At 33.3% G+C, this 24,604-nt stretch overlaps 1 protein-coding gene across 3 annotated transcripts in view; it reads right to left on the reverse strand.

Moving 5' to 3' along the window:
- Positions 1 to 24,604, reverse strand: part of USP25 (ubiquitin specific peptidase 25) — a 147,406-nt gene that overhangs the window by 86,741 nt on the left and 36,061 nt on the right. For all 3 annotated transcript variants that reach the window (XM_027102262.1, XM_027102294.1, XM_027102267.1), the window contains exons 5-7: positions 16,336 to 16,498; positions 8,310 to 8,396; positions 1,995 to 2,132 (exon numbers count right to left, since the gene is read on the reverse strand). In XM_027102262.1, coding sequence (XP_026958063.1) covers positions 1,995 to 2,132; positions 8,310 to 8,396; positions 16,336 to 16,498 — 388 coding nt within the window. The remainder of the gene's footprint in view (positions 1 to 1,994; positions 2,133 to 8,309; positions 8,397 to 16,335; positions 16,499 to 24,604) is intronic.

A 24,604-nucleotide genomic window follows, 5' to 3' on the forward strand; every position in this document is an offset into this window, starting at 1 on the left:
TGTGTGTGTGTGTGTGTGTGTGTGTGTGTGTGTGTGTGTGTGTGTGTACAAATTCAAACTTATCAATGAGATTTTTAAAAAGAGTTATTACCTCCCCACAAAGAGCTCTCTAATGAATCTTTATAAAATGAAGGACCCACATTACCAAAGAGTCCTTCATTATATAAAGATTTATTACTGGTTTCTGTCTTAGAAGGAATATGTGTTTTTAAACAATTCATTTTTTCAATTCAACTGTTAATGTACAACTTTTTAAGCCATATCCGATTTTACTAAGATATCTGTTAATTTGGATAGGTTGAGCCTAATTAATCACTGACTCCTCAACTATCAAGTCTACCACCTCATGAACTTCGAACTGATTCTCCAATCAGAACCAGCACAACCCTCACCTTTTGCCATCCCTTCGGTCCTAGATCACCTGACATAGATAAACAGGAATAAGCAGTGGCAGTTGTACTTGTCAACTACCATAAAATCCTTTCAACACTCCAACCTGGAGCATAGTAAACAGGTTTGTATAGAACCTGCATGGGGAGTGGAGTGGGCTGGGGTGGGCTGGGGGGATAAAGCAACCCTACTATGACTTCCCAAAGACAGATAAATAAGTGTAAGCAATTTGCCTTTATCAAAATAGTCCCAAATATAAAACAAACTTACTATTATACATTTTCACAGCTAGAAGTTTTTTGAAAAGCATCTGGGCCAACCTATTTACCTTTAAAATGTTGAAACTAAGGTCTAGGAAGCTTAAATAAATTGCTCCAAAGCCATATAAAGACAACTAAACTTATTAACATATAAAGACAACTTCCTTAACAGGAAGGATTCTCCTTGAGAGCCACCGGAGGGAGCACGGCCCTGCCAACACCTTTATTTTGAACTTCTGGCTTCTAGAACTATAAGAGAATCATTTTCTATTGTCTTGAAATCACTTGGATTGTGGTAATTTGTTACAGCTGTCCTAGCACACTAATATAAGACTTTAAAATGACTTTCCATACTTTTCTATAACATTACTTACCCTGCAAGGTTATATCTGACAAGAAACAAAAAGGTTTTCTACTTATCCAATACTCTTTAGAAGAAATTGTTGGGGGGAGAAAAACAACAAATATAAGCAAATTCTGATGTGACCACCCTTTTTGTTCATTTATCTTTGCCATAAAAAGTGAATTTTAAAAAAAAAGCACAGGGAAGGCAGTGGCAAAATCAGACACCTTTCAGCTCTCCACACATCCACGTAACAGATATATATCCAAGTACTACAACACCTACACAGCAAACGTAGCATATTTTTAAAATCTCAAGTATCGTCTTTATTTTTTGCCCATTATGTCACTGTCATCTTTTCCAACACTGTTGCTATTATTCTCTGTTACTTTCTTTCCTTCTCTTCCACTTTCCTTCTTTAATTTCTCTGACTTCTCACATTATATGTGAAAATGTTGGTTTGTTTATAGACATTTTCTATTTTTATAGGAAAATTCCCAATATTCTTTCTAAAAAATTGATAAAAAGCAACCAAACAGCACTACATAAAGATTGGGAAATAAAAGAGCAATAAAAGAAAAATAAAATAACAAAGTTAATGTCATTCAGAAACCTTTTCTGAGTAATTACGGAAAACTACTTTCTGCCAGCAAAAAGAGGCATATCAAAAGCGTGTATACTATACTGACACTGGGTTATCACACCTTGGTGAAGATTTTTAATTAAAAATTTGTGAACATTCTGAATTTTACCTACTGCTTTCACTTAGTAATTTTAATTATAATATAAATTACAGCTTCATTTATCATATACTTTCAAGATTATCACTATTTCTTAATTTAAAAGTAAATCTTCCAAATAAACAATGTTTTAAGTGGCTCCAGCTTATTTGTATAAAGATAAATGACAACATCTGTGTCATTTACCTTTGAAAAAAAATGCTTAAGAAAAGATCAGATTAAATAAAAAAGTTAATAAACTAGTAAGCACAACAAAGCTACCTGCTGGGAGTCATTTGATTTGAAAGCATCCTTAAGAATTTCAACTGCTCTTGATGGATCAACATATTTCCTTTTAGTACCAACAAGAAGTGCAAATAGATACCGAAGCTCACGCATAAAAGGCAAATTCCGATGCTCCTATTGAAAAAAAAGAAAAAATCCTTAAGTGAAGATTAAAATCTTTACTGGTAAAGAGATACTCATTTTAAAATTAACCAAAAATTTGACTAATATAGATTAGGGATGAATCTAGCACTCCTATTATCATAAAAAAAGAAGAGTGATCTTGTCATCTAGGAGACTGAAAGAAGGAGTTAAACAGGGAAAGAGCAGAGGACCTAGACTAAGTTCACAATTTTAGAATAAATGCCACATATTCACAGTAAATCATGTCATTACCCAGCCAAGAATATCCTCATTTAAGTTTGTTTATTACAATCCTTTCCATTCAGCAAAGCCCAGCTGCTGCTGAGGACAGCAATAACAAGAGCCAATATTCAATGAGTGCTAACCACGTGCCAGGCACTACTTAAGTACTTTATGCTCAATAAACCCATTTAAGCAAAAATACCCCTCCTCCATGAAGCCTTCCCAGTCCCCTCCAAGTCAATGATCTCTTCAAACTCCACATCTACTGAAATTAATGTTTTTCATTCAGTAATGAATCACTACTGCCACTGTCATGTGAAAATCCTAATTATCAGACACATTAGTCTAATAAGTAATTAGACTAGATCCTAATATTAGACTAATGTATCATCATTCTAGTGTTCCTCTGAAAACTCACTATTGTTTTTCTTCTTCCATAAGGAACAAAAACAACCCAATATTATCAATCACAAACAATTTATTTTAAAATAAGAAGAAAACTTTTTATAAGAATGTAATTCACATGTCTTAGTGAAATACATTATGGTAACAAATCAGACAGGCAGTTCTTACTATGGTTAGCTCCTGAAATAACAATTTTAACAGATAAAGCTTACACATACTATTTAAATATTAGAAAATTTTTCCAAGTTTGCATAGTTTTGTAGCAGTGTGTCTGTGTGTGTACAGTTGTTACCCAGAATAATATAATCAATTAATAAAGAAACAGTTGCTCCCACAATACATTAAAGAGCAGTCCTAAGAAATAGGTGTAAAGGAATAAAATTGATTCCAAATATTTATTTGATCTAAAAACTACATACCCATTACAGCAATCAGAAAGTACATAAAGTCTAACATAAAAACGCTAAGTTATAGAAAACATGGATTTTATTTAAGCATAACAAATTCCATCATTGATGATAAAGATGAAATGCAAAAGTTTTAAATGAGATAAAAAATTAATCCATGATTTTTCTGTGGTACTTACTATTCCCCAACAAGTGCCCTATATAAATAGGTTTCAAGAGTGTAAATGTTAAAAATTTTAATCCATAAAATAATTTTCAGAAATCTCCTTAATTTCTTGTGATCAATTTCTTCATTTATCACTGTACCTAAGGCAAGGCAGTTTTTTGAGACATTCCTTGCCAAGTGACAAGAATGAAATAAATGACTTTTGAAATCAAGTGAAATTCTGCTGAGATGCACATGTGAAAAGTTAAATACTTTAATAAAACATTTTTTGCTCTCAGCCAATTCCTGTGGCTAGAACATCTTGAATTTCAAAAGGCAAAATGAGTGGTTGCTGTTAAGACTAGCCACTGCATAAATTATGAAACTACCACCACATCTAGAAATTATTCAAACACAATTCTTTATCTTTTTTAAAACAGATTTATCAAGATATAACTGATGTACAATATACTGTACATTAGAAAGTGTACAATTTTACAAGCTTCACATATGTATACATCCATGAATGTATCACCACAATCAATAACATACCTGTCCATACCCCAAAACTTTCTTCATCCCTCACTCCCCTCCCTAATCATTCCCAGGTGACCATGGTTACTTTACACTTTCTAGAAATTTATATAAATCATATCATATTCTATGTACTCATTTTAGTCAATGGTTTCCTGCAATCGGCATAATTATTTTGAACTTCATCCATATGTTTATGTACATTAATAATTCCACTTTATTGCTGAGTGGGATTCCATTGTGCGGACAGACCACAACTTATTTATCCATTAACCTGTTCCAGCTGCAGTGGATATTATTGGATGTGGCTCTGTGTGGACATATGGTTTCATTCCTCTTGAGTAAAGAACTGAAGGGAAATGGCAAGGCTGTATGGTAGATGTTTTTAAGAAACAAACTGTTTTCCAAAGGCATTAAACTACTTTGTATTCTCACTGGCAGTGTAATGAGAGTTCTAGGTCCACATTCTAAAACACCTGGATATGGGCTATATTTTTTAACTTTAGTTCTTCTAGTGGCACCCCTCATTTTAATTTGCATTTGGCCTAATGACTAGTAACATTAAGCATCATTTCATGTAGTTATTTACAATCTGTGTATCTTCTTTGGTGTTATAATCTGTTAAGATAGTTTTCCCAATATAGTAATAGGTTACTTGTCTTACTATTGAGATGTAAAAGTTCTGTACATATTTTAGATACAATTCCTTTGTGTGATGTATGTTTTGCTAATATTTTCTCCCAATCTGTGGCTTGCCTTTTCATTTTGTATGAATTTTTCAAAGACAAGCTTTTCATTTTGATGAAAATATCAATTTTTTTCTTGTATGATTTGTGCCTGTTTATTGTCCTTCTTAAGAAATCTTCTCTTAATCCAGAACCCTAAAATTTTCTATGTTTTCCTCAAGAATTTTTATAGTTTTAGTTGTTTTAGGTCTATAGTTCATTGTGATTTTTTTTTTTCATAAATAGTGTCCTGTAAAGGTTGGAAAGTATTTTTCTGTCTAAGACATCATTGGTTTAAAAGATTTTCCTTTGACCATTGAATTGTTTTGGCAACTCTGATTAAAACCAATTACCCCTATATGTGTTGTTCTATTTCTGGACTCTCTATTCTGTTCTACTGATCTATATGACTATCTTTTCACCAATAACACAGTGTCTTGATCATAATTCCTCCAACACTGCCTTTCTCTTTAAAACTGCTATGGCTATTCCACATCCCTTGATTTTGCATATAGATTTTACAATCAATTTGTCAATTCCTATGAAAACGCCTGCTGGGATTATAACTGGATTGCACTGATTCTATAGATTAAAGTGGGAACAACTGATATCTTAAAAAAATTGAATCCCCTGATCCATGAACATAGTATATCTCTTTATTTCTTTAATTTCTCTCAGCAATGTTTTGTAGTTTTCCATATCTTTTGTCTACTTGATCTCTAATATTCCATATTTTATGCTGTCTTACATAAGTACTTTTTAATTTAAATTCCCAATTGTGTGTTGCTAGTATTAAGAAATACAGTTGATTTTTGTATGTTTGCCTTGTATCATGTAATGCTGCTGAATGAACTCACTTCTTGATTCTAGCATCTTTTTTTTTTTAGTTGAGTACTTAGGATTTTCTAAATAGACAGTCATATAAATGAAAAGACAGCTTTGTTTCTTCCTTTCCAATCTGCATGCTTATTTCTTTTTCTTACCTTACAGCACTGGTTAAGAACTCCAGTCTAATGTTTAATAGAAAAGTGGTGAGGGACATCTTGTTTGTTCCTGATCTTTGAGGAAAAGGGTTCAGTCTTACACCAGAAAGTATTATAATTAGTTGTAAGTTTCTCATAAATGAGTTTTATCAGGATAAAAAAGTTTTTTACTATTCCTAGTTTCTGTGAGATTTTGCCATAAATATATATTAGCTTTCTTCAAAATTCTTTTTCTTCATCTACTGAGATAGTCATACGGCTCTTCTTGTCTAATATGTTAATACGATGAATTATACTGAGTTTTGAACACTAAACCAATCTTTCAGTCCTGGATAAACTCCACCTGCCAATGAGGTATTATTATCCTTTATATGTACTACAGCATTCAATTTGCCAAAAATCTGACAATTTTTTCTTCTATTATTCATGAGGAATATTGGTCTGTAGTTTTCTTTTCTTGAAATATATTTTTCTACTTTTGGTTTCAGCGTAATGCTGGTCTCATAGAGTAAATTTGGAAGTTTTATCTCTTTTTCAATTTTCTGGGAAAACATGTAGAGAATTGCTATTATTTCTTCATTCAATGTTTGGTATAACTCACCAATAAACCTTGCTGCTATTGATTTTTTTTTTTTTTTTTTGGTGGGTAGGTTCTTAACTAAAAATTCTAATATAATATAGAGATACTCAGGTTATCTATCTTTTCATCAGTTTCAATAGCTGTTAGCTTTTTAAATATTTGCCTGTTGTGTATAATATTCCACTATTCTCTTACTGTCTACAGAATATGCAGTGATGTGCCCCTCTTTCATTCTTTATTTTGGTAATTTGTTTCTTCTTTTTTCTTACTCAGTCTACTTAGAAGGTTATCAATTTTACCAACTTTCTTAAGAAGCAGCTTGTGGTTCCATTAATTTTTCTCTACTGTTTTCCTTATGTCTAATTCATTGATTTATGTACTTGTCTTAATTATTTCCTTTCTTCTGCTTTCAAATTAACAAGCTTTTCCCCCCTAATTTCTTGATGCAATCTGATGCCATTAATTTGAAACAATTCTTATTTTCTAATAAGGCATTTAGTTCATGTATTTTCCACTAACCACTGTTTTAGCTAAATCCCTCTAATTTTGATACATCATGTTTTACTTTTTATTCAGTTCAGAATACCCTGAAATTTCTTCTTTGACTTGTTCTTTGTTCCTGGGATTATTTAGAGGTGTAAATAATTTCCAAGTACTAGGGAGATTATCTAGATATCTTTCAAATTGCAAGTAATAATTCTAAATAATCATGTGAATTATAAATATACTTCAACCAAGACATCAGAACAACAAACTAACCAAATTGTGGCAGAGGGAGGCAACAGTCCAAAAAGTTTCATGTAAAAACTGTAATGACTTAAAGGTGTCTGCTTAATTTCTCTGGAAGTATGAGTAGTTGGTCAGGTGATCTTGCTTCCCTTTTGAAAATGGCTTATCAGTCTGACACTCTATGGCCAAAGATTACAGCCTGAAAAGCTGGTTATAAATCAAATTATATTCCCACTAGCTAGCATTATAAATGTTTCACGTGTCTGCAGGAAAAGCAGTTTTCAAAATTAGATACTAAAAGGAAAACATAATTTAATAATGTATTATTACTATTAACAATAGGTCACACAAAGTTCAACACTTTACTGAAACCTATAACTTCTTTGTCTTTGCAACCAGTCCCCTTTAGGGCTACAGTTTCTTTATGACAAGATCACTGAAGTCTTACACTCAAGGATATCAACTCCATAATTAATTTTTTTCATTAAGTATGAATTTCTGCGTGCAAATCAGTCCTACCTTTTGAAAAGCTAATATGAACAGTACAATAACTAGCAATAGCTGACACCTAGTACTTACTATGTACCAGGTACTTCTAAGTCCTTTATGTGTTTTATCTCATTTAATTCTCACAGCAACTCTATAAAATAACTGCTGTTATTATTTATGCTTTTCAGATAAGGAAAATGGGCAGTAACTAGACCAAGCAGGTCCACAGCCAGAACCCAGGAAATATGGTCCTAATGCCTGTGCTCTCTGTCACATTATATTGCCTAACAATATTAGAAGTTACAGATTCGCACTGCAAAGACAACAAGTGCAAAACTAACCTTTTAAAGAGCTCGGCTACAGAAATAACTGATAAATTTTTGATTTCCACACAGTTTTTCAGGAGGCAACTGAGTAAAGGCCTTGAATTATAAATGGTAACCTATAAAATTTACTGAAATTTGACATCCAAAAAAAAAGAAGAAAAAAGAAATTACTAAAGTGAAACAAAAAAATTGGCCTATTACTGACACACAGGTGAAGAAAAATTCATAATTACAATATACTAACCAAGAATAGGAAGTTACTGTTGTAGCTGAGATTAATAGGTTCACATTCAAATTTGACACTATTTCAGATTTGATTTGGCAAATTTCCCAAAAGCAAGCACAGATAAAAGAATATGAAGACCATATATACTCTGCTTAAAAATTTTTCATAGGGCTTCCCTGGTGGTGCAGTGGTTGAGAGTCTGCCTGCCAATGCAGGGGACACGGGTTCGTGCCCTGGTCTGGGAAGATCCCACATGCCGCAGAGTGACTAGGCCCGTGAGCCATGGCCGCTGAGCCTGCGCGTCCAGAGCCTGTGTTCCACAACGGGAGAGGCCACAACAGTGAGAGGCCCGTGTACCGCAAAAAAAAAAAAATTATGAAAATTTTCATAATTTTACCTTTTGGTTTCGGGGTAAATCTTGAACATTTGATGGAGGCTTGTAATTCAGAACTAGTCTTCTAAATTCCAATAGATTGAATAATGACTGAAAAAGAACAACAATTTAAGATAACCGAAGGGAAAATTCTATTAACAGAACTATAAAAATATGACTGGCCTGAAAGATTTGTTTTATATACAGAATATTTCCCACTAGCACAAGAAGGCCTATTTTCTCCCTGAGAAAAAGTCACATTTCTTTTATTTTGACATATTATTCTTGATCATTAACAATATTTATGGTACTGCAAAGGAGAAAATTATACGTGGACAACTCAAAAAAACATAATATATATTATTAAAAGTTTCCTTTCTTTATGTTACTATGTGCCTAAGCAGTTTCCTCAAAATAAAATCTACACAAATGCAAAGTTGAGAACTTTTTAGACATGTTATGTTCAGTATGAGTTTTCTAGAGGTATCAATTCTACAAAAATACAGTACAAATAAATTTATGGGCCAGATGCTAGGTGATAGAGACACAAAGAAATTACGTATTATCGCTAATGGTCAAGGAGACACACAACCTAGAAAGGAGACAGATATTTAATTATAACAATAGCAGTGTTACTCAAAAATACAGTAATATTGATCATGTAGAGCATAATGAAAGCATGTGAAAGATGCTCATGAAAAAGCTTCCTGCAGCTATGTTTTTAAGCTATAGCTTGTAACCCATTAATGTCATCATGATAAACATTAATTTTAAAAACTGAAATAAAATATAATGGAAAATATCAGAACATGTCATAAACAGTCAATTCACCAGAGTATCATTTGTAAAATTTTCATTGGTGATATTTTTACATACGTATGTATGTGTAAAGTGTTTTACAATGTAAAACGTATTCCTTTCTGTGAGTCACGGTTTATAAAGTTTGAAAATCATTGCACTGGAGGTTATAATGTATTAAATCTTAGTAAAAGATGGGTTAGCCAACTTGCTAGAAAATAAAAATAGCACCACAAATCCATAAGAAAACAAGATTTTGTTTAGTACTGGGTGTTGGGAAAACTGGTCCACTATATATAAAAATAGTCATATATAGATATAGATGTGGATTAAAGACGTATTTATGAAAGGTAAAACCATAAAACTGATAATTGTGATCTGAAGTATTTTTTAATTAAACAATATGAACATATTCATTTATTTATTCATTCATTTAACAAATATTTATGGAGCACCTACTACATGCCAGACACAAGGAAGACAGGCAGCAGAGAATAAAATATATCAAGTCTCTGCCCTTGTACTATCTTGTTATTGCAAGTTAAAACAATGAGAGCAGATGTTATAAGTCAGAAATAATAAGTACAATAACAGACCAAAATCAGAAACTTAAGGAAGCAGCATTTAAAAGCCAGAGGAAAAAGAGCTATAAGAAAGACAAAATAAAAATAGTAAAGGAAATGTGGAGTATGAGATCACAGAAGAAAAAGGAGTAGAAAAGCTTTCAAACATAGTTGTGTATCAGAATAACTGCAGAGCTTTAAAAATTCCTATGTCAGGAACCTCTCAACAAAGATATAAAGTACCATAGAAGATTCTGGAGTACATCCAAGAATCACTGGCAAATTTCATGAAGGACAAAATCAGCAAAGGTTGAAGGTTGCCACATTCTAGTAAGGTAAGGGCAAGAAAATAATCTTTAGACTTGTCAATTGGGAAGTCACCTTTCCAGTAGAATGGTAGAATGGCAGAATAGCAGCAATGAGTCCTGAAGAAATGGGATAAAAGTAAGGGGGACAAAGTACAGACTGTTCTTAAAAGGAATTTAAATAGGAAAGAGAATATTGACAAATCTGGAGAATCTCAATCCCACTTCTATGCTCTGAGCTCCCACTGGAAAACTTTTTTCTTCTTCCTGAACACCCTTTAGAATTTCCTTTGGTGTGGGTCTCCTGGTAACAAAGTATTTCAGCTTCTGCTAAACTGAAAATTGTGGGGGCTTTTTTCATTTTTTAAAGATTTTTGCTAGTTATAGAATTCTAGACAGCCAGTTAATTTTTCCCAGAACTTTAAAGATAGCACTTCTGTTGAGAAGTCAACCATTAGTCTTATTTTTGCTCCTTCATAGAGGCGATACACCTTTTCTATCTGGCTACTTTTACTATTTTCTCTGTCTAGAGTGTTTCTCTCTTTTACTATGATGTGCCTTGGTGTAGTATTCTTTACGTTCATACTATCTGGTTCCTATTGCTTCCCTAATCTGTGGCTTCATCTCTTTCATCAAGCTTGGAATATTCTTTGTCATCTCTTCAAACATTGTTTTTATCCTATTTCCCTTTTAGTTTCCCTCTGGAACCAAAAATAAATTGTGTTAGTACAATTTACACCATGTCCAAAATATCTCTTATATGCTCTCATCTGTATCTCATGGCTTTAGTGTGAAAATGTTCCACAAACTGTCCAGTTGACTAATTCTCTCTTCAGTGTGTCTGTAGCCTGCTAAACTCTTCCACTGATATCTTAACTTCATTTATCATATTTTTCAGTTCTAAATTTTCTATTTTAGAAATATTTTGTTTTGAATAAAATATTCTATTTTGTTCTTTTTATAGTTTTTAGTTTTCTATCAAAATTCTCAATCATGCTTCTAATTCCTTGAGCATAGTAATAGTTACCTAACAAATAATTCGATTTTTAGTTTTCCCTGTAGGTATATTTCTAATTATCCATTATTTTCTCTTAATTTTTGGACATGTCTTATTTTCTGATATAACTAATTATGACTGATTTGAGTGCTAGACACTGTATGTAAAAAACTGGAGAAAACGGGCTTCCCTGGTGGCGCAGTAGTTGAGAGTGCACCTGCCGATGCAGGGGACGCGAGTTCATGTCCCGGTCCGGGAAGACCCCACATGCAGCGGAGTGGCTGCGCCTGTGAGCCGTGGCCGCTGAGCCTGCGCGTCCAGAGCCTGTGCTCCGCAGCGGGAGAGGCCACAACAGTGAGAGGCCCGCATACCGCAAAAAAAAAAAAAAAAAAAAAAAAAACTGGAGAAAATTCTAAGTTCGAGATGATAGTATCTTCTAACAGAATTTACATTTCCTTCTGGCAGGCAGCAAAACTGGGACTACTTGCAAGCCTAGATCATCTTAACCCAATCAATTCTGAGAAAATCTCAAGCTGGGATTCACAAATTATAAAGCCTGGCCTATTTTTCAGTTCTCAGTTAATTCTAGGGTGTAGCCCTTTAGAATTTAACTGAAAATCTGAGGTGTTTCCTAGGGCTCCAAGCCTGTGTGAAACTTTGCTTAGCTCCCCAGCCAATCAGTAGTCACTCCTGAAATTGCCTCAAAGATAAAATCAGCCCAAAATGTGAAGCTTACTCTCTGAAATTCTTGTTCTCTCAAAGTGTAGCCTCAAAATTCCTCACTGCTTTAGGGTTTATGATGCCTTCAAAAAGCTGATTTCATTTTTCTTTTGTTTTGTTTTGGACTCCAGCAAAATATGAGCGGGTAGATGTCCGAAAACAACTTAATATGTTACTACCTGAAGTAGAATTTGTGACCGTGGATTATCACAACAAATCACAGAAATTTATTTTAAGTACCAATCTATACCATAAACCAGGCATAGTACTATTAGTCAACACATGCCTTCAAAAGGGGTGGGAAAGAGTAATTGTCACTACTGCCTAAATTGTGTTTGTGAGTCATACACATTGAAAATATGTATCCTTTCATTCAGTCCAAAGCTAATGTGTCAATTTTGAAATTTGTTAAAGTAGAGTTTGGTTAAACTCTTGCTAATTTCAGAGAGCTAATGGAAGATGAGAGTTTAAATACATAATTTGTGGAAAACAAAAAGAGTGATGACAAGAGAGCAAAGGGAGACATAAACTGTCTATAATGAAAAATACTAAGGAAAAGCAACATAAATTCTCCTTGGTGGATTTTTTAAAAAATGAAACGGTATCAGATAAGTTTCAATGTGAGATAGAAACAGACTGGCAGGATTAAAAACTGAAAGTCTGTATACAGAGCAATTAAAGCCCTATGTCCTTCCCAGACTGAGAAGCATCAGACAAGTACTCTCTCTCTCTTCCTGTGGAATACAGGAAAATTTAAACTTTGAATATAATTTAACTGACTCAGGTTCACAAAAATCAGTCATAGTGTATTTCAGGGTAGGATGAGATTCAGGGCTACAAATAGGGTTAAGTAAAAGCCTGCCAATTGACCCCCAACTGTCCCTTCCCCAATTCCCTTTCTCTAGACCTGCTTTTGGAAAGTTAGCAACCATGCTTAAACCACAAAAAAATCAGGATCCAGTCTGGATTTGAGGCACAGAAATCTCATGTTGTAAAGGATTCCCCTCACCAAAAAAAAAAAGAAAAGAAAAGAGTTAACATGTTTGAGATGTTTGAGTATATGAAACACACTATGGATAATACCTCAAAAGAGAGGTTGAAGAAGCTGGAAATTTTTAAGCATAAATAAGTATACAGAAAACAGAAAGAAGAAAAGGTGGCAACTGACAACTCCAGGAAAACAAAGAATTACAGAGGGGTAGTCTTAGTAAACCACTATAATGTCTACAAAGTCAAAGAAAATGTAAACACTGACTACTGACTATTTTTAACTGGTGATATAACTATGTTGGGAGATGAAAGGAAAGGCAATTCTAGGTAGGTGAAATGAAAAGAGCTAAATCCTCATCTATCTCTGCAGAAAGGCATGCCATTTAGAAAAACAAAGATAGCTAGAGAAACAGAATTGGTTGTAGATGCCTTTAAGAAGCAGGACTATGCTTCTCAGGCAGGGTGGTTTGGAGCAGAGGGCTGTTATTTTTCACAAGGCTTTTATTGCTATGGGATTTTTGGTTTTCTCTTTGAACTATGTACTCATGTTCTTTGATGAAAATTAGAGACAAAAGCAAGTGCTATGAAAAACACGTTAAATGATATCCTGAAATGTTTTGAAAACTTGCAGCACCTTTTCAATACCATACTTTTAATACATTAGAGTGGTAGAAGCATCTTAAGTCTTCAATTCCACCATAAGTAATATATGCTCCTTTACCGTTTATTCATTTACTAACTCAGTAATTACTTAAAGGGTTCCTCCAACGTGTCAGACACTCTACTATACACTGGTACAGAACAGTAACCTAGATGATGTGCTCTCTGCCCTCAGGATGCGTGTATTTTAGTCAACTTAGAGTTTCATAATTTATGCATAAGGTGACCATATACTTTACCATCCAACCCATAACCCTTCTGAGTATGATAAAGGGCTTCAAGACTAATTAATAGGTGCTGATAAATCTACAATGTGAGTAAACTGGGACTGTACCAGGCAAACTGAGAAGTATGAGCACCTTACTTCTGAGCATCTCAGAGGCATCCAAATGGGAATGGTGCTAAGGTTTATCATGAGAATCCATGGATTACTTGAACTTAACACCCCAAACCAGAGAAAGAGGAGAACATATTCCTATAAGTAACTACCTAATTCACTGACACCCTAGTGGAAAAAGCAGCCCCAATTAGTACTTTCTACATAAAAGTTCCTTTTGAACAGGATGAAAATAGTCCTGACTAGATAACTGGTTGATACCCAATCTAAAGACAGTCAGGCTAATATTATTAGCATCCAAAAGATTATGTAAGCCATTCTCTGTACAACCTTCTCCTTGCTTACAGTCTCTTTCTGATATTCTGTTCCCCTTTTCTTCCAAAATACTTAGGTCTCAGTACCTAAAGGAACAAATATAACAAAGCTGTGCCTTCTGTAGCCTATACTCATTACCTACTCTGAAGTTAGAGATTTATAATCCCAGTAAACTACTATAATTGGTAGAAATACTTACAAAGAGAAGAATTCCCTGTTGTTTCATACTAGTCTTGCCAACTAAGTATAATAAATTCCATCCCTGAGAAAAGTTTGTAATTGAAACTTCACAGTACATTTATGTCACAGCCTGAACAAGTTCCACCTTGCTTTGGAAAATACAATTTAAAAACTTCCAACACTAATACAGATTTCCTACCCAAATTTTCTTTCATAAGTGAAAAGTTCCATTTATGATGATAAGCTGTTATATTTCAGATGTCTGTGAAATTAAGCAAATGTCAAGAAATGAAAAAATAAAATATTTCAATTACTAGAAATGAAAAGTAAAAGGTACTTAAAATAGGTTAAGAGACTTTAAAATTACATTCAAAAACAAAACGAAGTTATCTCCAGATAAATTTTTCTTCCCACCCACAATTTTCTGAACTCTGAAGCTTAATGTTTTTCCACATCCCCAAGTCAGTATCTTATTACTTTATTATAATCCAAATTTTTCAAGGTTAGCGGTTACTTCTCCTAGGTTTTATTCTAACTAAACTATTGATTCTTTAGAAGCACTTTCTTACTTCTTATAGTTTTCTAAGAGAAACAGCTAATCAATGAGCCTCATTTACTGGCTGTAATAGTGTAAAGGTAGCATCTACTTGTCCAAATACAGGCTGCAAAGCATACTCATAAACACTCAGATCAGAGCCTTAAAACTGTGCTTCATATTTTAAAATGATGACTAAATTATGAAATTTAGATTGAACAATGAAATGCAAAAAAGCCCTTACTAACAGTGCAAGTAAAGCAAGATAGCCTATTAAGAAGATCTAAGAGATTAAGATAGCAAATAAAGTTTGAGATATTGTTGGCATGTAAGTGAACAATTAATGCATACTCAAGGCCAAGAACAAAAGTATCATCACAAATTTATGCTAATCCAGGTATTCCTTAATATTTTAATAGGCTGGAAAACAAATAGCGTACCATATTATTAACTAGCGTATACCACAGTTTATTAAAAAGTGAGGCATAAATCCAGAAAACCAAAGGAAATCAAATTATATATTATTATTTGCCAGAAAGGCAGAAAAGAGTTGGAAATTATAACACGGAAGTAGAAAAAAAGTTAAAACTACTGGTTAATCGCCTCGAGAACACAATTAACAACCTTGTAGAAATGAACTTAATAACCTGTGAGTTGCATTAATATCATATGAAAGTTTACGCAGTATACAGTTTTGGAAAAGTACAAAATGAAGAGATATTTTGAATGTAAAAGAATGTAAATTAGAATACATCTAATGATTTAAAAAGTACACATCAGAAATAATAAATAAGCTACAATTCAGCTGTATTAGGAAAATAAGCACAAATATTAATTTTCCTAAATGGCAATTAAAATTAAGAGCATGTTATTCATAGATTGTTTTATTTAAGGAGACTTTAACGTTTTACAATTTGACAGATAACATTATCAATGTCTGAGAATGGTAAAGATTTATGTCAAAAGTCATATCACATAAAAGTTAAAAAAAAAAAAGAAAACTAGTCCAAACTGAGAAGATGATGGATATCTATGCATACAAACATTTTTCATTTTAGAATAAGGAGCTCAAGAAACATTTCATTAAGGCCTTTCCAAGTTAGAAAGAAAATATGTTATTCTTTATTTATCAACATTTATTCTTTACGTCATTCTCACATACGTATTGAGAATTATTTGTCAATCTGTTCCCTCCTCAAATAAAATGCTCTCTTACATAAAAATAGTATTTAAATGACTATAATTCTTGAATGATATTTTCCATTATATATAAATAATTCTGATCTGACTCACAAAAAAAAACCAGTTTTGGTTTCATACCTTGATTACATCCTTCCCTAAATTTTCAGGGATTTATATACAAAAATATTTTCTTTCCACTCTGACAATTCCCAACAAATGGGAAAGAGGAAAAATTAATTCTGAATAAGGCATTAGGTAGTGTTCTATCATTAAAACTCCATACTGGGAGTGAGGAACAAAGTGGGGTGCGGAATACTGCAATCCCCAAACTAGGTTAGTAGACTGAAAGGCATACTAAAACCTGATCTGCAGTTATATATAAAGTATACAGCTTAAAAGAAACACAACCCCAACCCACTTTCCATTGCTGTCAGGCCCACCAAATAAGATCTGTATAAAGACTCTTACCTGAATAACAGCACTAAACCAGCAAGTATTGCCAACATTCTTTAGTCCAACAGGAGCTTTGTCCTGCCTTTTTCTATCATAAGGGTTTCGAGAATCTCTCCAAACTTCAGTAGGTGTCCTCTTCAAACATGCTTTATTTTCTGCTATGCTGGCTTCAAGAACTCTAAAACAATGGGAAGAAGATGATGGGGAAAAAAAGTACAGTATTAATTTAGTGCTGTACCCTAGAAAATAGCATACTATAAACTAAGGATTTTAATAGATTAAGCTCTAGACAATCCATCTGGGGAAGTAATATTTAAAACTAAATTTACTCAAGCGGAGGCTAGTTTTAAGAACATAGCCGTGGCAATGCCAACACATCAAGAGGCATGCAGCCTATTTTTCTCAGAAAAAGGAAATTTCAAACACAAAAAGACAGCATTATGTAATAGGAAATATATTAAATTATATTTCAACAAATTAGAGGCTTAGTACCAGGGATACAGTACCTAGATAAGTTTTCTGAAAAGTCACTGTATTGAAATACATATTTACAATATAACATAATGACTATTTTTATAAGAATTACTTTGAATCAAGAAAACTAAAAATTGAAAAAAACTGTACTTTTATTCCTCTGACCATTAATTTCCTTTTCTATTATAAAAAGGGTAAAGTAAATTCTAGGGTTCCTTTCAGTTCTAGAGATCCATGATTCTACAAGAGCTAAAAAAGGGAGAGAATATTTATGTGTTCACTTCTTTACCCAAAAGTTTGCCTAGGGAGAAATCTACTGAAATAAATATCTACATATCAGAATAATAAAAGATTAACCTCTTCAAAATAAATGCACTTACACAATATCTAAAAATATATCTAAAATATCTAAACATGGCTAAGAGTAATGCTACTTTGCTTAATGGTGTTCTTCTTGCTCTTAAACATGTAACAACATGCTGGAAAACCCTAATCCTCACATATAAACTAACCATGCATTTTTGCCTGCTCAAGACATGTGTTACTTACTATTCTAAATAAGCATAAATAATAGCTAAATATCTTAACGCATTCTGTATTCATTACAAAACCTCAGCAAGAATAAGTTTTTTCAACGTTTTTGGCTTCTTGAGAAGATCTCATTCATGCTACACTATTTTTCTCCTAAAGATTTTGCTCTATCAGATTAATGTCAAAATAATATAGCTATCTTCCTTAATTATGCAGAAAAAGTAAATTATTCTTTTGTCTCTAACCTTACAACATGACATTAGATACAATGTATTAGATTCCAAACTAGTATTACTTAAAATAACTTATATGAATGTAGGATAGAGTCTTCTTTGGGAATCAGTAAAACCACATACTGAAAAAAAGAAAGCAGAAAACAACATGATAGGGACTTCCCTAGTGGCACAGTGGTTAAGAATCCGCCTGCCAATGGAGGACACATGGGTTCAAGCCCTGGTCTGGGAAGATCCCACATGCCACGGAGCAACTAAGCCCGCGAGCCACAACTACTGAGCCCGTGTGCCACAACTACTGAAGCCCACACGCCTAGAGCCCGTGCTCCACAACAAGAGAAACCAACAACAACGAGAAGCCCGCACACCGCAATGAAGGTCCCTGCTCGCCACAACTAGAGAAAGCCTGTGTGTAGCAACAAACACCCGACGCAGCCATAAATTAATTAATTAATTAAAAAACAAAACAACATGATACATTACAATGTAAAGATCAAAGTAAACTCACATATTTAAAAATAAACAGTATACACTTTTAAGAGTGGTCCAACATTAGCAGCAGTACTCTGCCTAAATATCAACTCTCCATGCAACCTCAGCCCATACAAGCTTTTTCTGTTAAACTATTGACCACTAAAAAGTAGTAGAACTCCTTGGAAGGTATTTATTAGATGAATTGGGGCATAAGAAAGTCAGCATTTATCTAGAACATCCCACTCTTATCAGAAATAAGTTTTAAAGAACATAAGGGGGAGGTAAGTCAAAGAGCCAACCTGAGAGAATTCCTACTGTTCAAGTTGTACAATTCAACATAATGTAATACAAGAATGAGAATAATCAACTGGAAAAATTAAATTTGTACAAGGCGACTACTTCAAAAGAGAAAAGTTAACACATGGTATACAAAAGGTAAATACAACACCAAAGTCTATTTTATATAACAAGGTATATTTAATTATTTACTGACTTTTATAAATGGGAATGTTTTCATTTGAAAAGTTTGCTCCTTTTGTAACATATGTATATCCAGAAGTATAAATAAAGGAACCTTATTCCTCACTGGTAATTAGAAATGAATGAACTAAAAAACAAGCAATGGGTTCTGGGTGAAGTAGCAACAATAACACAAACAGGAAAGAAGAATTAGCACCAGCGGTCATATATAAGAGACAGAAGAGGCATAAAGCAGTTGATTAGCACCAGTGGGCATGTACAATAACCATTAAAAAAGAGGATTCTACAGTATATTCCAAAAGCATAAACTGATCAAAAGTGAAGGAGAACAAGGAGAACTACACTCATTCCTAAATCTTCTAGGTGGATGACCCTCTACCATTACATATTTTTAAACTTCTAATTATAATAAAATACTAATTAGAAATAACCCTTTTCAATGCCAACACACCAGATCATTTGTATCATAATGACTAGGAAACGGGTCACACAGACAACAGTCATGGAAAACTTGAGAAGACCTGATTTCTATAAAATGTACTGTCTACAAAAATTAAAGTCTAAAAATAAGTCACATGTACACCAATAAAGAGGTTAAAAAAATAAATATTAAAAATTGAAAAAATAAGTCACATGAAGTTAATAACAAAATGAAACTCAGCCTCAAGACCATATTGGGTAAAACTAGGTCTCCTGTTCCCCACAAGTGTCAACAACCCATCCCAAATCTACAATCTAGACTCCCCTGAGATTAATGACATTCTTCTAATTCCAGATCTAGTTAAGATTACTAAAAACTAAAAACCAGAAAGTATTTTTTTAATGGTTCGATACAGTCAGTTCAGGCACCCTCCTCTTCAGCCCCCTCCCACCAAGAAAATACATCTGATTTTCACGTTGTATGAAAACATTAATGTGATAAGATAATATAAGCTTTTTAGTTCCCTTGCCTACTTTTGGGAGAATGTATGGCGTCAAATGTACTTTCTAGGACCAAGCAGCTTACCTGCACTTTTTGTTACAAGAGGAGGGAAAGAAAGTCAAGGATATAAACTGAAGATACCATCTCTCCAGCATTCCCATAAAACTTTTTACAGAGGTAAAATTACATACAAACTGTAATAACTGAGTAGAGCTTAAGACATACATGTTCACTGTTTCTCAAAGTGACCTAAAGATATAAAAATTTTTGAAGTATCCATTTCTAAATCACATTTACTTTTGGTGGGTGGGTATACATACTTAAATGTATATAATTAAATATTCATATAACTCAATTCAGTCATATGGTAGAGATCATCATTCATTATAATAAAAGCATGAGTTTTAAAGAAGTAGATTTATTATAATATTCCTTAAACATATGGTAATATGGTAGAATTATGGTACTAAAAATAGTAGATTAAAGAATGCCATGACTTTGTGATCTTCACTTAGAGCTTATAACACATTTAGTTTTTTAATCACCAAGGACTTACAACATGCTCCAGTTAGGTTTCCTCCTACCACTTCCTCCTGGATCCTAAAAGACTTTATAAATACATTTATTACACTGCACAAAATTATTAATCAACCAGTCTCTCCCACCAGCAACCAGAGGATAGAAACATGGATTCGTTTCATCCCTACAGCGTACATGATTTTAAAAAAACAAAAACAAAAAGCAGGGGCTAAGGCTTCCCTGGTGGCGCAGTGGTTGAGAGTCCGCCTGCTGATGCAGGGGACATAGGTTCGTGCCCCGGTCCGGGAAGATCCCACATGCCACAGAGCGGCTGGGCCCATGAGCCATGGCCGTTGAGCCTGCGCGTCCGGAGCCTGTGCTCCGCAATGGGAGAGGCCACAACAGTGAGAGGCCCGCGTACCACAAAAAAAAACAAACAAAAAAAAAACCAAAAAAAAAACGGGCTAAACAAGTGTTTGAAGTAGATGGAAGATTAAAATATTAGATGTTGCTATCTCTCTTTTTTTTTTTTTTTTTTGGCAAAAGCCCAACCTCTAGCCCAAATATGAGCCCTCCATTCCCAAGCCCTTGTCCTTTGCTATAGTCCAGTCCTGGCATATTAATATAAGCGTCATATAAAGGCAAGTCCTCATAAGGGTTCCTTCCCTGGCCTCACCAAACAAAGTAAAGCCAATGACTCTACCCAGGCTTTAAAGTGTAAAGTATGCCAATAGCTACATTTCAGATATTAAGGCTGCAAGTAGAGAGAGAGAATTAAAAAATAACACTGCAAATCTCAGAGCTCAGAAATAGCTTAGAACAAAATGTAGCATACTGAAAAAGGCAAGCCCAAAAGCCACAAATACCAACCCCAACTACAATCACCTTATCTTCTCAACACTAGTCATGACCATGGCATTCAACAATATAAAAAGATGACAAAATGTTTTGCTGTCTCTTTTCCTTCTACACACTATATTGAATGAATTTTTAAAGCACTTACTTACAGTAAGTGTTCATGTTCCTAGTAGAATTTTATCGTATGATTTTGAGGGCTTTTTTTTTTTGCTTGTTTTCTTTTGTATTGTTATTTAAACTGCATTATAGAAAATATTCCACTTTGGATCATCTAAGTCTATTCCAAGCAAGCAACATACTCACTGGAAAACATGCATATCATTTAAGCTATACAGATCAACCAAAAAGAAAAGAAAAAAGAAGGTGGAAGGAAGGAAGGAAGAAGAGGAAGGAAGGGAGGGAGGGAGGGAGGGAGGGACGAAGGGAGGGAGGGACGAAGGGAGGGACGAAGGGAGTATTCATCTTCTACAGTTCCTTTAAAAAAAATCTATTGGTATTTTGATTGTGATCACACTAAACCCATAAGTTAATTTAAGGAGAACTAACCAGTTTTACAATATTCAGTCTTCCAATTTGTGAAACAGAATACATTTCCAATTATTTCCATATTTATTAATATGTCTCAGTGTTATTTAATAATTTTCTTCTTAGAAGTTCTTGCACACTTATTAGATTTATTCCTGGTCTTTAATAGTTTTATGTGTTATAAATGGTAGCTTTTAAAATTTTCTCCTTATCATTCTTTCTTATACATAAAAACATAACCTTTTTTATATTGATTATCAACCAACAGGGCTAAATACATCTTTTCTTGGTAAGAGTATTTTATTGAGGTGATTTACATATAATAAGAAACACAAACCTTAAATGTATAGTTCAGTGAAATTTTTACCAATGAATACCACCCTGCATGTAACCACCACCCAGACAAAGATACAGAAAATTTCTATTATTCCCCAAAATTCTGTCATGCCCTTTCCCAATCAATAGTGTCTCTCTAATTCTCAGATAATCACCAATCTGACTTCTACCACAATAAACTAGTTCTGCTTGTCCTTAAACATCACATAAATGGAATCACACAGCAATTACTCTTTTGTGTCAAGTTTCTTTCACTCAACATGTTACTTTGTGGATTCCTCCACATTTTTTAAATTACCAGGAAAATGTTTTCCATTACATTGCTTAGTATTCCACTGTGTGAATATACAACCACTGTTAACTATTCTGCTCTTACAGATATTTGGTTGTTTACAGTTTTTAGTTATTATCAATAAAGGCACTATGTGCTTCTTTCTCAAGCGTCTATACCTAGAAGTGGAAACGTGGACTATGCTAAGTCCTAGCATAATATATGTTGAAATACACTAGAAATTCCCAGTTTTCCAAAGTGGCTGTACCATTATACATTCTTACGAACAATATATGACACTTCCAATTGCTCTACATGCTTGTCAACATTTGATATTGTCAGTCTTTTTCATTTTAGCCATTGTGTTGGATATATAGTGGTGGCTGTTCTCCAATGAGGTGACTCAACAAACTTGCACCACAAAGATTACCACCACTGCTATAATCTATCATCATACCCAACATGGCAACTTGTCCACTTTTAACTTGCCGAACTTATTATTTTCATGTGTCTAACTGCTATGTAAATTTGTGTCATTTGTCACTTTCACTGGTACTATTTTTAGGATAATTCTACCTTTTTCCTCTGAGTAATTTTAAGATTTTCCCAGTCTTATGTATTCTGGAGTGTCACTATAATGAATTTATGTGTGGGTTTCTTTTCATTTTTCTGATTGGGATTTGTTGGCTCATGAAATTACAAGTCACTTCTAAAAAATTCTGTGATTATCACTTTAAATTTTGCCTCTGACTCCCTCCCTCCTCTTCTTCTGTAACACCAATTAATGTATGTTAGACCCACTCATTTTATTCTCCGTGTCATTCAACCTTTCTTCATATTATTTAACTTTTTAGCTATCTGTTACACACTGGATAATTTCTTCTCATATAGCTTACAGTCTACTAATACATTCTTCAGCTATTTCTAATCTGCTATTAAACCTGTGTTCTGTTTTTTCTTTTCCTTTTTTTTAATTTAGTAATTCTTATTTTCATTTCTAGAAGATATTTTCACAGTACTTTTTCAAGTAGAGATTTATTGAATCATTAAAGTGACACAAATTTCAGCTGTACAACCATGGTATAACTTCTCAGGAGCAAATCTCATCCCAACAACACTCCTCATAGCTAAGGCAACTGTCTTTGTAGTATTATAGGGGTTTCGGGGGGGGGATAGTTCTGATTTACCCTTATTTGTGAATATGTCATCCATTGACATAACTTTACGAGGGGAATGATTTCTTATTAAAACTTCCCACCTAATATAGACAATGGCCTTTAACTTCTTCTTCCCACATTCAACAAGGATATCAAAACTGAAATTCAAATTTATACACACAAGCAAATGTCATCATGTCAAAAAGTGACTTTCAGCATTCCGAACTTACTTCTTTGGGTTCCACCTTTCACTTTGATTTAGTCTGATTATAGCCCTTACTATCTTAACAATTCTATAATACTTTCAAGAGATCTTAAAATATTTTACATCCAACAGAAACAACACATTCTGGTTGTTTCCACTAGAATATCTGTTTTAGTCTACCATGTTTCCTGAAACTGTTGAAGGTGTGGTCTTTGTAACAATTTTAACTAGAACCTAGCCCTACCTTCTACCCAACTTATTCAAAGTCATCTCATGAGGCAAGCCATTTTCACAACAAATATGCTAGACACAAACTAGCCACAATGCAGTTGATTAACAAATTTCTACTATCCATACTCTACTTGTTCCCTGTCTGTGCAGTGATAACTAAGATAATTATAATAAATGCATCCAATCCTGACATTAAGAAGTAATTATATTAAGAAGTACACTTGTAAAATGTTCAACTTAAGAAATTTTACCATGAAATTTATGGGTGCCTGAACACAAGATTGTAAGATGTAAAAAGGTTTTATCTCATCTAGGTGTACACAATAGCGCAGTATTCCAAATGTGTGAATTCATATTAAAGTATGTATACTGAAATACAACCATAGTCAAATGATTCTAGGATTTTACTTGGCAAGATTTTGTCATCTGAACTTACTAGGTAATGAACAAATAAATTTACTTTTAAGCATAATATATAAATGTTTTCCTTAAAAAATTCACCATTTTCCCTTTTGAATTTAGAGTCTAAGCCTTAATAAAACTCACTGCAATGTTATATTTGTCAAATGCTTAACTAGAATTCTCATATTCCCTTATTTCTAATACAATATGATTTATAAATGTGCTTATTTACTGAATGTTGCAGTTAACTTTTTTGTTAACTATATATTATAAAATCTATGCATATCAAGGAAAAAATTACATTTTGCAACAGTAAATTATTTTTTTTTACTTCTGAGTATAATTTTACATAAAATTTTGTTATACTACACTATAGCAATTCTCTGCAATGCTATCTACAATAAAAATACTTGCAAAGTATTTACTATTTTAAGAGTATACTAAAATTAAAAGATCAAGGGAAAAAAAGTACATTAACTTAAAGAGGTTTTTTTTCCATTTGGACAAAAATCAGTATCTTAAAGAATATATAACATATATTGTACGTAATAGAGATTAGGAATAATCTAAATTTCTTAACTTTTATTTATTTATTTATTTTTACTGATTATCTAATTATGTTATTTTAATTAGAAAACACAGGATACAAAACTACTGACACTACTT

Source organism: Aethalodelphis obliquidens, unplaced genomic scaffold (assembly GCF_003676395.1).
Source record: "Aethalodelphis obliquidens isolate GAN/ISIS:26980383/991018 unplaced genomic scaffold, ASM367639v1 scaffold1, whole genome shotgun sequence".
In the NCBI taxonomy this organism is placed as follows: Eukaryota; Metazoa; Chordata; class Mammalia; order Artiodactyla; family Delphinidae; genus Aethalodelphis; species Aethalodelphis obliquidens.